General features: G+C 40.9%; 1 protein-coding gene across 1 annotated transcript in view; it reads left to right on the plus strand.

Annotated features, from left to right (window-relative positions):
* cubn (cubilin (intrinsic factor-cobalamin receptor)) overlaps positions 1-16,695 on the plus strand; it is a 110,181-nt gene that overhangs the window by 69,628 nt on the left and 23,858 nt on the right. Inside the window, exons 42-54 of the mRNA XM_078291476.1 lie at positions 274-464; positions 2,350-2,518; positions 3,147-3,321; positions 4,091-4,269; positions 5,976-6,185; positions 6,480-6,620; positions 8,349-8,533; positions 10,316-10,487; positions 12,805-13,008; positions 13,349-13,498; positions 13,651-13,772; positions 14,446-14,671; positions 16,317-16,504. Coding sequence (XP_078147602.1) covers positions 274-464; positions 2,350-2,518; positions 3,147-3,321; positions 4,091-4,269; positions 5,976-6,185; positions 6,480-6,620; positions 8,349-8,533; positions 10,316-10,487; positions 12,805-13,008; positions 13,349-13,498; positions 13,651-13,772; positions 14,446-14,671; positions 16,317-16,504 — 2,312 coding nt within the window. The remainder of the gene's footprint in view (positions 1-273; positions 465-2,349; positions 2,519-3,146; positions 3,322-4,090; positions 4,270-5,975; positions 6,186-6,479; positions 6,621-8,348; positions 8,534-10,315; positions 10,488-12,804; positions 13,009-13,348; positions 13,499-13,650; positions 13,773-14,445; positions 14,672-16,316; positions 16,505-16,695) is intronic.

Raw genomic sequence — 16,695 nt, forward strand, 5'->3', positions numbered from 1 at the left:
ATATCTCAGACACCGCTAATCAGATTTTGATGAAACTTGGGAATGATGCATCTCACATCTTTGTTCCAGCATTTTCAAAATTACACTGATTGGCCCAAGGGGTGCGGTATAACTACAGGTCAAAACAAGGTGACCAATGATCCCTCCACCAATGTCGTCTGCCCACCAATGATGCAGCAGGCTTACTGCTACCTTGTTTTTCTGTAGCATGCCATTTCTGCAAAAATGAATGGTTATTAGAGAAAATCTTTTTTTGAACTCCTATCCTTGCAGGTTGTGGTGGCCTCCTGCATGCAGACAGGGGCGTCCTTAGCAGCCCTCGCTACCCCCAGAACTACCTTCCCAGTCTGGACTGTAGCTGGCATGTGATGGTGACACCCGGCTACCGGGTTTCTGTCAACTTCCAGAGCCCCTTCCAGGTTCAGGGCTTCGGGACTGCATGCAGCTCAGGAGACTACCTGGAAGTAAGACAACAACATCTGTATTGCTTAGTGACCAGAGGTTCCCAAACTGGGATCATAAAAGGGGGGCCTGACAGAAAAAGTTTGGGAACCACTGGCTTAGTAAATGGAAGAACAGATTATGAGATCTCTTACTGCTACAAATAAATGGTCAAAATGCCTCTGTATAGAGAGCCTAAATCCCTTCCCTTCTGGTGGACCACCATGGGACCTTATTTCGGAAAAAATATGTACGGTAGTCGACGGCGAGAGACAAATAATTGTTTGATCCCGTGCAATTGTGCCATGAATTACACATATGATGTTTTGTCAATTTAAAAGATAATTTTGCAAGTCAAGAAAGTCGCAGTTTGTCGTAAAACTGTTGAAGTATAAGACTGTGAAAATACGTAATTAGAAAGACTACACACCCAAAAGTCGCGTGAGTGACGTCATAACTTTCTCTCTCCACAAGCTACCCAGAGCCGCTGAAGCGAAGTCCCTCTCAGATAGCAGGAGTATTATACACAACCTGGAAGGTAGACAGTAAGAACGGATTTAAACTGGTTTAGGATAGTTTTAGTACAGTGGGGGCTAACGTTAACGCGATGCCTGTGTGTTTCGTATGTTTCGTTCCATGTTGGTGTTGGTGACGTATATTGTGCGAGACGAGAGATGTAGTTCACTGAGCGGTTTCACACAAAACTAAACGTTACTTTACTGTTTTACAACAAACTGCGACTTTCTTGACTTGCAAAATTATCTTTTAAATTGACAAAACATCATATGTGTAATTCATGGCACAATTCAAACGGGATCAAACAATTATTTGTCTCTCGCCGTTGACTACCGTAAATATTTTTTACGAAATAAGGTCCCATGGGGGACAGCGGAATGGGAGGGACTTAGGCTCTCTATGGTACCTGCAAGTGCTGCATGACAATGGAATGTGTTCTGTTGTCCAAGTTACCGTCAACAATTTAAGATTTAAACCATTTCCATTAGTTAAAGGTGGTCTAATCACTGTTTGTAACCATGAACAAGTATTTCCCTAAGGTAGAAACCAGAGTACCCTAGCTTGTGTACAGCCTGAAACTGCTCCATTAACAGTAAATAATTTTGGACTCATACACTGTAGATTTTGTGTCTGATCTTTTACACACAGATTAACTTTGTTGCATTAGTTCTGAAACAGAAAACGTGCCTTGATATTGAGAAAATCACTCTCACAGTCAGCTTTTCCATCTTCCAGCTTATCCAAGGGTAAACTCTTCTCTTGTCTCTGGCTGTTGGCAACAGCAGATTATGAACTAAATTGATCTAGACCAAGCAGTAGAAATAGTTTGAACGACAAAATTCAGTGATGCTGGTAATGTTGTGGAGGTAAAAAGGGGGATGTCAGGTACAACAGCAATGCCATGATTCTGAATTTGCTTCAAAGGCTTGATCAATGAAGGTGTTATATTGTAGAAGGCTTCGGTAGAGGCCTGTCTCTGTCTGAGCCTTTGGATCCATTCCCCTTTCATGATTGGATAGTAAATGTATTATTTCAGTACTGACAGACTAATTTTTGGTAATTTTTGGATTCACAGAGACGTGTGAACTCGACTCCATATGCCTGGCTAGCACTATTGCCTTGCTTTAAAGGATAAGGCCGGTGTTTTTTAATGCATTGCTTACTGTCAACAAATCCTATGAAAATAACAAAATCAACAATGCGTTTGCTCTACTCCCCTTACTTTCTGACTTCCCACGTACCGTTTTTAGCCTTCAAAAGTCAGACTTTCAGTCAGAGCCCCCCCCTCCCCGCCCCCCTGCCCCTGCCCCCGCCCCCATTCCCTATGCATCTCTCTCTTTTTCCAACCTTCCATATGTTCTCTCCCCTCCCCTCCCCTCCCTGTCTCCATAGCTGAGGAATGGTCCGGATGGTTCGTCTCCAACGTTGGGGGGTCGTCTCTGTGGTTCCAGCCCCCCCGCCCTCCTCCAGACCAGCGACAGTCACCTTTACGTCCACTTTGTGTCTGATGGCGCCAATGAGGCCAGTGGCTTCAAGCTGACCTTCGAGGCCCACAGCCTGGGTAAAGCCTCCACATTTCTGTCACTGTGGAATTCATCATACAATGTCATTTTTTTTGTCATGTATTACGTAAAGTAATCCACCACAGCAATATCAGATATAGCAGCAGTTGACGGAGTCCAAGCAAATAGCGCCACCTATCGGCCAAATGCCATTATATTTTGCATTGTACATCCTTTCAGATCTTTATCGGCCTTTTTGCAAAGATGATGTGTGCAGTGTTTCAACCAAATGCGACTAACAGCCATAGAGTTATGGCCATTTAAAGTTATAACACTGCTATAGCACCACCTATAGACAAAATGCCACCAAATTTTCAATGTTACCTTAGACGTGCTAAATGCACATGTCCACCAAACTTTGTTGTAATAGCACAATGTGTTCATGAGTAATGGCAAAACGGTATGGAATATCACAAATCGAATTGATAACTTTTATCAGATCACTCCAGCCATGCTGTGTGCCAAATCTGGTGAAGATTGGATCAAATTTGTAGGAGGAGTAGCAAAAAAATGTAATGTTTATCAAAATGTTTGTTCATTATTTACTGTCAGACAGGACAGAAAGTTGTTGTTCCTTTGGACCTTGCAATGAGTGATACTGAAGTCCCTCCTCCACTCTTCCTGCAGCATGTGGAGGCTTCATTGAGCTGAATGATAATGACCCTCCGGGGTTCATCACCTCGCCCAACTACCCCCAGAACTACCCTCAGAACATCGACTGCATCTGGGTCATCACTGTGCCCAATGGAGAGTCTGTCCAGATTGACTTTGAGGATGAATTCTACATCGAGCCCACATCCAGGTACAGTGGGCTGTTTCTCTGTAGGCTGTCATTTCATTCATATTTTTCACATATTTTTCAGATTTTCTTCTTATTCCCATATCCTTGTTATTGTCATACATTGCACATAATTTGCTATTTATGTTTCCACCTTTTAAATACTGCATATATTTCATATTTTTTGAATATTTTTATATTGTATATATTCTGCATTCATTCTTTCTTTGTCTCAATAAGCATAATCTACAGCTGTTAACTCTGCACATCCTCATAATAATGTAATATATACTTTTTCGTGCTTTCATTCATCTGCTTAACATGTTTTAGTATTATTTATATTCTATTTTTCTTTGCTGTATCCTATTACTATTTGCTGCAATGGCTGAATTTCCCCCCAACAAAGTTTCATGTAATCTTAAACAATTACAGTGACAGATACAGTAGTCAATCCTCTAATTCAGTCGTCCTCCTCCACCCCTAAAAATATGTGATGGCTATTTGTGACCCCCAGATGCAGAATTTTATTTCTCTGTTCAATTCATTGAATGGTTCTGCAAAAAGCTATCATTTCATGAGAAAATAATTTATCTAAAAGACTATAAACAATGTTAATTTGTATTTCACAATTTTTCACCTTTTACATTATCCTGAACTCATCTTGTGATCCCAGACTTTTCATTCGTCAAATGTTTGTTACCATATACACTATCTTGGTGACATAAAACTGCCAATATCTCACTGTCAGACTGTTCTATCCGGTGCCATATTCTTCTTCATTGTTATTCTTCAGCTGTCTGTATGATTACGTGGAGCTGCGTGACGGGCCGACGTCCGGCGCCGACTCCATTGCCAGGCTCTGTGGCAACACCCGGCCATCTACCCAGCATTCCACTGGTTCCTCCATGTTCGTCAGGTTTCGTACCGACGCCAGTGTCACACACAAAGGATTCAAGGCCAAGTACTCCATAGGTACAGTCTTACACAAACAAACTCACTCACTCACTGTTTTTTTGGCCCACCACCACACCCCCTCTTCGGAGGTCAAATTTATTTTTAATTAAAGTTGTAATTAACAAGGGATTATGGTGCAGCTACTCTGAGTGAAGGGTAGAACAAAACAAAACAAAATAAAGAAAACAAAATACTAAATACTGAGATGGGAATGACCTGGTTGCTACTGGGAAATGTTTGGAGCACATGGAGTTACAATTATGCAGATTTTACTCCAACTCGTAGATCAAGTGTTAGATGTTGACATACTAAGTATTGACTAATAATCTGTTTGGAAGACATCTTCTAGGTGAGATTGAGAAGTGTAGATGTTGCATTTTTCCATTTATAAGCAGTCTGTTATTGTTTGGGCATAGCATTTGTACCTCGATTTCACACAAGAATATATCGTTGTGTAGAGTATGTGGCTAGTTATAGTTGATTGAGAAGCATTTGGAGTTGTTCACAATGCGTTGAAATCAGTGGGGAAGGGGAAAATGCAAAGATTTATCTACAATTTTTGAAGATGACACAAGGAGACACTGTCAAATGAAGAAATGAAATGTAGATTGTAATGTAAATATAGATTTAAGCATTCACTGCACATACTGCGATATTAGGTTGGCACAAACAAAATTATTGTATTTTGTTCAAATCTCAACATATCAACATTTAGCTTGGTAGATCTATTTAAATTTAAAATTTTCTGGCCAACTCGTGGACTTCAAGTGGACTAGTTACTATGTCATGATTGAACAGTCAGTTGAACTTTTAGTACAAAGTAAAAAAAAAAAGATGATGATAATCATTTGTTTCTTGACACAAGGCCAATCTGTCCACCAAATTAAATGGATTCATACTTGTGATTGGCTGTTGATGTTTTAAGTTTGTCTGCACCCCATTAAACCACATTAAGCCCTCTTTTTTTGCCTAAATTTGGACTTAAATATTTCTTGTTAGTTCTTAAACGTCTTCTTTATTTAATAGCAAGGACATATGACCAAGTCCACTTGGAATAAATTTGATTTAATTCCACTTTACTACTTGCCACGTTAAACTGTCATATTTAATGGTTTGGGAACAATTTACTACATTATTATTTTATTACAAGTACTTCTGTTCTCTACCCATTGTTTTCCTTTTGATGGCAGTAAATAATTAGGATAAGAAGTTCCCCATATTTATTTCAGATTTCCTTCATCAGTTTTAGGTAATTAAACCACATTAAGCCACATTAAGCTCATTTTCAATTGGGTTTCTTGACAGTTTTTTTGACCATGTTACTGATTTACTTTTAACTTGAAATTTTCACCACAGTATTCACCCCAATGCCCGAATTAAAGATTAATTTTTCTGTTTTGATTAAGGCAAATTAAGCTCACGTTTTTGCCTATATTCAGACTGCTGCTGCTCATGCTAACTACCCACATTTTCTTCTATTTATTAAAACGTATCACTTCCTGTGCACCAAAGGTACCAGCACCTGGCACTGTTAAGAACAGCAAGTGTAAAAGCTTTCATGAACTGGGTATAGGTTGAATCACCATTGTGTCATGTCAGTCAGTGATAGAGAGTAGCAAAAACATTTATATGAAAATGTTACAGATTGTTACTTTAATTTGAATTCATAAAATAACTCAAAATGATTGCCCTCAGTCTACCCCTCTCTCTCCTTCTCCTCCCAGCGAGATGTGGAGGCACCTATATTGGTCAGAGTGGTGCGATCCAGAGCCCTGGCTTCCCCAGTTCCAGCTACCCTGACAGTTCCAACTGTGAGTGGTACCTGGAAGGGCCCACAGGACACTACCTCACACTCACCTATGGGGCCTTCAGCCTGCAGAGCACCCCAGGGTGCACCGCTGACTATGTGGAGATCAGAGAATACAACGCCTCAGGTGGGTCAACAAGACGAGATATGGACAAGACTTGTTAGCAAAACAAATTAATTGCTGATTTTGTTATTTTCATAGGATTTGTTGATGGTAAGAAATGCATTAAAAAACACCAGCCTTATCCTTTAAGTTCCTAGATCACCAACATTACAAGCAATCAGTAGTAAGGAGTGGAAGGGGCAAAGCCACATTGGCCAGACAATGAGACAAATATACACATAAGCTGAAAATCAAAGTCCCAGCATCTGATAATATTCCTGTGTTGTACTGTGTTTTCTGTTTGTGCTGTGTGTGTAGGGCGTCTGCTGGGCCGACACTGTGGCAGCAGCCGTCCTGCCTCCATGGACACGGCCGACAGCTTTGCCTACGTCAGGTTTGTCAGCGACACAAGCGTAAACGCACCCGGCTTCAGTCTGTCATTTGAAGCCAGTGTTGAAGGTAGGACTATTTTCAGGAGATTATTAATACAGATTTGTAATAACAATAATCATACCTTTGTCTAGCACCTTGAACACAACTGTAGCTCAAAGAGCTTTACAACAAGCAAACATGAAACAAACTCGTCCCTCAAAAGCAAGCGTGGGAGTAACTAATACAATTGCCCTCGTTACTGTAATTGAGTAGTTATTTTGTGTACTTTTTTTAAAGCAGTAATTTTACTTTTACATAAGTAAGATTTTGACTGAAGAATTGTACTTTGCTACATTTTAAATCACATTCAATACAGAGTATAAATGTTGTAGGCATCAGAAACTGCCAGGCTGTAAATTGGCCAAATGTGTAGCTATCAGTCAGTCGAGAAGAAAAGAGTAATCTGGTTTTACTTTATTTTATTATTTTATTATTACTTTAGTTTTTTGTTTTTTTTTCCTGTTAAAAGAATCTAGCTTGAAGAAGAATTGCATGGAAAAGATCACATCTTATAGTTATCTTTTGTAAAAAGTAACTTTTATTTTACATTACAGTACATTTTAAATGCGCTACCTTTTACTTTAACTTAAGCAGATTTTTACACCAGAAATTTTACCTCTACTTAAATGAAACTTCTTCAAAATGACAATTCAGTCATGATCTACTCACCCCCATGCCAGTAGAAAATCGGGGTAAAGTTTGTTAGTCCATAAAACAGTCCTGGAGATCCCCCCCGGAAGAAGTACAATGCAGCTTTCTCCAAAACAACTGCAGTTGCTGGACACCTGTCTTCAGACTTCAAAAAATAACGGAAAATAACCACAAAATGGCTCCATGAAGCCAACAGATCCCAAATTGACTTGAAAAGACTGACATTTACACCATTATTTAGCTGAATTACTTTGTATTTAATTGTCAAATTCAATAAGTCAGCACCCATATTAATGTTTGATGCCATAATAATAATGAAAAATGCCATAAAATGTGCCATTTTTAACTATAAACACTGCATGTATTACACTGTGCAGAATACATACAGAACGGAGACTAAAGTGGACATCAAACATTAATATGGGTGCTGACTTATTGAATTTGACGATTAAATACAAAGTAATTGGTTTATAACAGTATTTCCACCTATTTTAAAATCGTGTGCTTTTATTTTGACGGCTAAATGGCCAAACCGGAAGTCTTGTTTCTGCTAATTCGAGCTAGTCTTACCTATCGAGGCCGGGGTGCACAAACGTGACGTATTTTGAAAATAACAGCTAGAGTGGCGATTTCAGCTAAATAATGGTGTAAATGTCGTCTTTTCAAGTCAATTTGGGATTTGTTGGCTTCAAGAGACTTGGATTATCCTGGGAGAGCTGCATGGAGCCATTTTGTGGTTATTTTCTGTTATTTTCTGAAGTCTGAAGACAGGTCTCCGGCAACTGCAGTTGTTTTGGAGAAAGCTGCATTGTACATCTTCCAGGGATCTCTGGGACTGTTTTATGGACTGGCATGGGGGTGGGTAGATAATGATTGAATTTTCATTTTTGGGTGAACTATTCCTTTAATACCCCCCTATTTCCTCTATTTTTTTTTATTTTTCTTTGCTGTATCCTATACTACTTACAACAGCCAAATTTCCCCACAGGGATCAATAAAGTTTCATGTAATCTCATGACAAAATACATACATATTTTTTTCTCTTGCTTTTTTTCAAACCTCTCCCGTTGCCCCCCAAAACTCCCAACCCTTCTCCTCCTCCAGTCTGTGGTGGAGAGTTGAACGCTCTCTCAGGAAGCATCTCTTCCCCCAACTACCCCAACCTGTACCCCCACAGCCGGGTGTGTCGCTGGGAGATAGTGGTGTCACCTGGCCGCCGGGTTACCCTCACAATTAATGACCTACGGCTCGAAGGATCTGGTACTGCCTGCTCATTTGACTACGTCGAAGTGAGTCCCCCTCTACCAATTTTTCCCTAGTTTAATCACCTTATCTTTTTCCAGTTTAGACATAGCCTGCTCTTCATTTTGGCTATGTATAGTTAACCTACAGTTGGTCCTACACTAACCTAGATTACAATTAGTTAATGATGTACCGATTGCTTAAAGGTCCCATATTCTACACTTTCCAGTGTTTTATTTTATGTCTTGAGGTCCATTCAAAGCTGTTTGTGTGGTGTCATGGAGTGTTAACGACCCCTCTGTTCTGATTGGCTAACCATTTCAAGAGTGAAACGTGAGCGCACAGCGCTGGCAGAACAGGCAGTGATAGGTAGGGAAAGCTCTCCGATAATAAACAATGACAACCGCTCAACCGCTTTGAAAAAAACATTTAGAAAAAAAACATTGTGTGGATTTAGTTGGCTACCGTGCGTTTTGATACTTTCACAATGTTTAGATAGGACATCCAACTCTGTTATAATGAAAGAGGCAAGGGAAATCCCGTTTTACATGATATGGGACCTTTAAAACTTTTAAAAACCAGCAGAGGTTGCACAACTAAATTTAAAGAGTAACTAAACCCCAAACCCAAATCTGTGGTGAAGCCTGACACCGAACTGGCCCTCTGCTATTGGCTGGTCTTTGTGCCAGGTGATGTCACCTTCTATAGAGTACAACAGGTGGTGGTTTAGTTACTCTTTAAGTTCAAATGTAGGAAAACTTTGACCCTGAGGAACAAATACAGAGCAGTTTACATTAGCAACATGAAATTAAATCACTGAACTGATGAAGAACCAAACAAAAATTTTAGCAAGCTAACAATAAAACAAGCATGTAATTTGTGATAATATTTGATAATTTCATAAAGTTAATACCGCTGTGAGAAGACATAGTGGTATTTCAGTCTGTGGCTTCAGTCAGGCAACTGTACTCATCCCACTGAGCACTTAATGAGATTTCAATGTTGCATCTATGCTTTAACTCTCATATAGCCCATGATCACTCTTGGCTATGTATAGACCTGTTTTAGACCAAGCAGTAAATACATTATTACATATTTAAATTGCAAATGCATCTGTAAATATCAAAAATATGCACCAGAGAAGTCCATATGTACAAGATAATGCTTTATTTTTTTCATGTACCAAAGAATCTGTTTGTCTCGGTTTGGTCATAGCCCACTTTTAGTCCATTTCCACTCTATTAGTGATAGGGGTAATTGCGTTAGGTCTAATGACGTAGCTTTTACACTGTTACCACGGTTACGCCACTTGACAATATTGTTCTTGTCTCCATTAAGGCGTAAGTTGGGCGTAAGTTAGTTTATATTTACTAGCTATACCTTAAGTCTCTATGGTGCAACGCAGCTGTAATGTCAAACTAACTAGTTTCAACGTAACGTATAGTGTAGACTTTATACCCTACACCATATGATCCAACGCACATTCAGTTAGTGCAACAGGCTGCTGGAATAGGTTAGATCCTTCCCTTGTTCCATTCATGCCTTTCTCCCTTTCTCTGTCCCTTATTGATTTGGTGGATCTGTCATTTCTTGCAGGGTTTTATCCAAAGCCCCTTGCAGTACCCCAAACAGTACATACACCACAGTTGTAAATAAATTTATAGCATGGGTGGCTCCACTGGGAATGGAACCCATAATCCTGACATTGTTAATGCCTCGCTCTACCCATTGATCGTCACAGGGAATTGAGCCTCTAACCCTGGCAGGGTTTATGCTTTGCTACAGAGCCAGTATCCACCTGTCTCCCTGCTAACCTGTGTGTTTCCTAGGTGTTGAACGGGTTGGCGGACGATGCTCCTCGACTGCAGCGGTTCTGCGGCACAGTGCCAGCGGGCACCCAGGTCCGCTCCTCCGGCAACACCATGACAGTCGTGTTCCGCACTGACGCCTCTGTCTCCAACGGCGGCTTCATGGCTTCCTACTCCTCTAACGAGCCTGCAGGTTAGATGCTGTCCTGGACAGAGACAATGCTACATTCCAGAGATGGAGGGGAGTGAGGGAGCATGGAGTGAAATGGATGGAAAGAGAGAGAGAGAGAGAGAGAGAGAGAGAGAGAGAGAGAGAGAGAGAGAGAGAGAGCAACCTCCCTCCCTCCATTAATAATATTTAACGCGACTGCATAAATAATGCAAAACCAACAGTGCAATCAAACTATACCTCCATTTAACTTAACTAAACCATATTAAGTAATTAACCAATATTTAACACTACTGCGTAAATAGCGCAATACCAACAGTGCAATCAAACTGTATTTCATCTTGAGGTGAATGGATTCTTATGCATCACAATTTATTCTTCAACGATTTTGCAGCAATAGAAATAACTCAATAATTGGATTTTAAAAACTTAATTCACAACATTATGACTGCCCATAAACCAACTGGTTAGTGCTAAGTGAACGGCCGTAAAACATGTGTGTCTTGTTTACATTTATTTAACCTTTATTTAACCAGGAAGTCCCTTGAGATTGAAATCTCTTTTCCGAGGGAGACCTGGCCAAGACAGCACACCAGTTACAGTTTAAATAGAAATAAAACACAACAGACAGGGAATACAAACATCAGTTACAGTTATAATATACATTCGAGTGAAGCTGTGAACGATCGCTGAACAACAAGCGCGGAGGGAAATCTGCAAACAAACCACTAAGCAGTTTTGAATGCTGTAATGTAATATAAAATCTAGGACATTACATCACTCTTTACCCCGTCTCATCCCCCTCATCTTTACCTTCCCTTTGTGATTGAAGTGAATTTAATAGGTGATAATAATTTAGTTTATTTCTTTGCACATATAAAATGAAAATGTAAAACATTCAAAGAATCAAGGAGATACTTGATTTAGAAAACAGAAACTAATATAAAAAGAGAACAAGCACAGATCCTGTACAGACCCACAGCGCGTGTGTTCAATTCTATGCACTGAAGCACTGCAACACGGTCAAATGACCTAATTCCACTAATGTTACTTAAATACCACAAGATGACGTCACCTACCATAAGTTTGTAGGGCAGCGAAGAGGAGTTACTGTCTGCAAATCCCTGTTACTAACTGTGGAATGTTAAATTTCACTTTTGTTTTCACACCGGGAGGCTCTGTGGATTGAGTTCAGTGCTGCTGGTCTGCTGTCTGTACATCTCCAAATTACAGACATGACGTGATGCGGACATCAGGCGTATTAGAGATCAATTTAGATCCAATTTCTACACCGTGACCAACTTTTGATTTTGTGCCTCTGAATGGGAAACACTGCATCTCACAGTCAAAAACGCCCTCTAGAGGCCATCTGACGAAGCGCATCATCTCGCTAAGCGTTACTTGACTGACTGCCTGCCTGACCTGAATTTGACTTGTGATGCCCTCTGCTGCGCCGTGGGAAAAAACAAACTTTTTGAGACATAAGGGTGGTGTAGTGAGAAGGCCTCCTTGTGGAGGTGGGCAAGATAAAAGAGTACAGGGGGTCGCACACTGAATGTGTCTGGCGGACGACATACAGCGTCCAAAAAATTCGAAACCAGTGTTTACAATGAAGGTGCACACACCGCACGCCGGCGCCCAGCCACGACTTCCAGCGCTGCTCAGGAGTCTTGGAGCGCCACTCAGCGCCACTCATGTTTTCCACTATTGCTACTAAACCCAGAACAAGACCCATAAATCAATATTAGATATGCGGCTTGAAATGTATCATTGTGAACAGAAGTAGCAAGCCATCTAATATTTTAAAAACAAGAACTTGTTTTTATTTTGTCAGCTGACATTTGTTTTCCATCAAAAAAAACATTGCCTAGTAAATCAAATAAATGTAGGCTATCCAGTATATCCATTCATTCACTTGGCCCTAAAAAAAAAACAAAAAAACGAAAGATGGATGATGAACGGTTAATCAGTGAAGTATATCCGGAATTATATGCCATCAATCACAGATTATTTAAGGATAACCAATGAAAGTCGGCAGCTAGGAGGCAGATTGTGGGAGTAACAGGATGTACCGGTAAATTGTAACGTTATAACGTTAATCTATTTTACATATTAACGTCTACTGGCACTCTGTGTGTGATGCTTCCTATGTGGTATACCTGCGCCTTGTCCTATCTGCTACGCTGCGCGACGCGGCGCTTCTCGTCCTGTGTGCGACCCCCTTAAGTCCTTACAGGGATCAATAGAGGAATACATCCATAAGGGACGTCCTTATATTTTGTGCTGTCTGAGTAGATTCCCCTTCAGTTTGGTTCTAAATCTCTATGTTGCCTCTGGATAGAGTGTGGTGGAGTCCTGAACAGCCTGGCTGGGGGGAACTTCACCTCTCCTGGCTACCTGGTGTCCAACTACAGCAACAACCTAAACTGTGAGTGGCTGATCCAGAACCCACAGCACATCAACTCATCCATTGTGGTGCTGATCGAAGACTTTCACCTGGAGAACCACCAGACATGCCAGTCTGACTACCTCCAGTTCCGCCTGGGTAAGTCCCACAAAAAGAGAGCCAGTGTTTTTGGGTAGAGGGAGGGTCTGGGATGCCAGAACTTTCTGTTTGTCCTTCTGGAGGTGTCATGGGTCTAATTCAACCAATCATCTGCGATGGGAGGTTATAGAAGTTTAGGTATTCTCTTAATAACAAAATCTTCTCTCATTAGGATTTTTGATCTTGTGATCTGTTGTTGTTATGGAGATCATTTCTCGTTATGTGATCTTTTCTTGTTATATGTTCTTAATCATAATAATGAGGAAAGAATGAGAAAATACCTCAGAAAAATGGAAGAGATTTTAAACAAAAGAAAAAGTGAGGACTTTTTCTCCCTCAGGTAACTCAGATGGGGAGTTGCTGGCCAAGTTTTGTGGGCAGACCACACCCAGAGTGCCCATCGTGGTCTTTACCCCGGAGCTCTGGGTCCACTTCCAGACCGACCACACCCAGGGAGACCTGGGATTCAAGGCCAAGTACTTGTTCTCTGGTGAGGCCGACATAGAAACCTTCATAAACTTGCGATATCAGTCTCTTATGTGGGGTACTCAACCTAAATATGTGAGGATTTTTGCACTTAAAAGTCTGATCTAGCAGTGTTATCACCCCAGTCCTTATACAGATCATTCTTTCTCTGTCCAGAGTGTGGAGGTTGGCAGACCGGAGAGGGAGGGGTGATATCCAGTCCTAACTACCCCAACATCTACCCCAGTCCCAGCCGCTGTGCCTGGCTGCTAGAGGCCCCTGAGGGCCACACCATTACTGTGAGTCTGCATGAGTACAATACATGGCCTGGTTGAATGTCTGAAAGTGTTGAGAGAAAGTAGTGTAGTGTTTGCATATTGAAAATGGAGTTGGCAAGCTGTATGTTGCTTTCAATCAAAACACTGTCTTTTTCTACAACTCATATCTTCTCTCCAACATAGTAGAATGTAGAATTACACAGCCATTGGGTTGTATTATGATATTGATACCTCTGTATTTCTAGAGTGTACTTTCTTTTTGATTAACTTTGTGCAGTTAGCTGAAGTTGACCAAGAACACACTGCTATTCACAGCAGTGGCCTGAGTTGGTGGTTGCAGTGTGTGGCATGTTTACATTGCATACACACATTCACCATGGGAGTTGCCCAGTACAACCACAGTCTTATACTGTAGGCTACTGGGAGCTGCCCAGTGTAACCACAGTCTTATACTGGTGACCACTGGGATCTGCTCAGTACAACCTCAGTCTTGTGCTGGTGTCTATTGAACAGCTTTACTGAAACAGGAATAAGTGCCTTGCTGAAGGGTACCTTCATGGTAGTTGTTGAGGGAGAGGTGAGTGTGTTCATTTTGCCTGTCCAAATTTTACGAGCCAATCTGGGGATTCGAATCCGGGACCTTCTGGTCACAAGCCATATTCACCTCCCTGCTGCCCATCCTGTCTGTCTGCAGCTTACCTTCAGCTACTTCAACCTGGAGCCCCACAGCACATGTGGCTGGGACTCTGTCACCATCTTTAACGGCGGATCCCCCGGCTCGCCTGTCATTGGCCAGTACTGCGGGACCACCTCCCCAGCAACCATCAAGTCAGGATCCAACAAGCTTGCAGTGGTCTTCCTGGCTGACCACAGTGTGTCCAGAGGAGGCTTTGTGGCCTCCTGGTCTGCTGACTCTTCAGGTGGGTTCAAATCAACCCATTGATCATGCCTGGCTGGAATTCTAATTGAAATCAGTTTCTAGCAGTTTTTTCTAGCACTAGCATTTCTGGTTTCATCTTAGACTCCAAGCAGGCTGAACTAGCTAACTCTTGTAACTCTTGATTTTCAGTTCATATTTGGCCCATGTCTCAAAATCTATTCCTACCTGTATTGTAAAGGATGCCCATGATGCCAGTGATTTATCATGAAGACTAACTGAGGCAAATGTTTTTTTTGGTCCCGTTTAGTGAAATCAGTCAGGCCAGTGTCTGCCTCTGGCTGTGTGCATTTCGGCTCCGCTGTGGTGTGTGTAGTGTGAGCAGTTATTGATAGTGTCTGATATCAATAAACAATTTAGGAATAACTTTAATGAGAATTAAACAATGGTGCACCGGATGTCAGACAGAATCAATAGGCCTCATCTGAAGGAACTGAAACAGGAACTGAATTCCAAACTTGCTTGAATTTAAATCCATACAATGAACAGAGGAGATGACTTTATGTAAAAGAGTATATTTATTAACTAAGGTACACTCAATAATTAAGCAATGACAAGTAGGTAGGAGGTAGATCTACCGCTGAATTGTGGTGAATGAGCAGCAATATGTAGATGTGATTATATGAGCACACAAGAATAACTAGACCAACAACTAAACAGACACAATTACAGGACTTAAGCAAAGGAAGACATGAATCAGCAATCAGATAAGTAATGAAAGGGACGACAGCATAACTACCTGAGAAGTACTTAACAGTACTAAGAATACTGAATGTCTTAGAATACAGAATTGTGGATATCTGTATGCAGACTTGCAAGGCGCTAAGCCAAATGATGTGTGTAGAGTGTTGTGTAGTTGAGTGGAAATGGTAGATGATATGTATGCTCATCATACACTGGAATGATGATCATACATCACACCAGAACCAGTGGATCATTGATCAGTGATCATTGATCTTACATCCGTTTGCTGTATGTATTATTGAAATACTTTATTGCAATAGAGAGTCAGAATTAGAATCACTCTAAATCACCCAGCATGTTTACATGGACCAAGACTTTGTCCTGGTTGTCTGGTGCAAACACTCATTCCAATTTCAAACACTAATTGCATACATACATACGCATACATTTTATATACTGTACATATTAGGTAAATATACTGTATATAAGGCTACTTGGTCGTCATTGACAGCAGGTGCAAGACGATTGTCAGTCAACATAGCAAATTAGCCTATCAGCATACACATTACATCAACAAATCAGCATTTATCAAATTAGTAAATCAATAAAAAGGCCAGCATTTATCACATAAATACAAATCGGTTAGTATAACAGGAGATAAAGTATAAAACTCCTATCTATACAAAGTGGCCTACCTTGAGCAAATATGTCAAATACATATAAAGATAGTACAAAATTAGTATAGAAAATAGTAGTACAAAAAAGTAGTACAAAAGGGGGTAAAAGGGAATGCAAAGGTTTACTTGGATGAGGTAATTGCCTTTGAGTAATCCCCTAATATGCATACATGCACATCGATATATATATACATATTAGGTGCAAGACTGATAGAGTTTCTTCAACATTAATCCGCCATTTATTTCTGTTTCCCACCATGCATCCAGGCTGTGGAGGGGTGTTGCATGCTGACACAGGAACCATCAAGTCTCCAAACTATCCTCAGAACTTCCCGGCCAATGTGGAGTGTTCCTGGCAGATCATCGCTCACGAGGGAAATCACTTGGAGATGAGCTTCAGCAGCGACTTCCAGATCCCAGACGGCAGCGGGACCTGCCAGGACAGCTACGTTAAGGTACCAGCACTGGGCTGCAACAAACGATTGTTCTGATTATCGATTATTCTAATGATTCTAATGATCTGTTTGTCAGCTCAAGAAGAAACAAAGAGTGCCTTTGCTTTGTTATCGTCACACCAGGCAATGGAAATTGGAACGTTACTGTTACTACTGCTGCACTTTAGCCAACATTAGCTTAGGACAGCACT

This window comes from Centroberyx gerrardi, chromosome 22, assembly GCF_048128805.1.
Source record: "Centroberyx gerrardi isolate f3 chromosome 22, fCenGer3.hap1.cur.20231027, whole genome shotgun sequence".
NCBI classification, from domain to species: Eukaryota; Metazoa; Chordata; class Actinopteri; order Beryciformes; family Berycidae; genus Centroberyx; species Centroberyx gerrardi.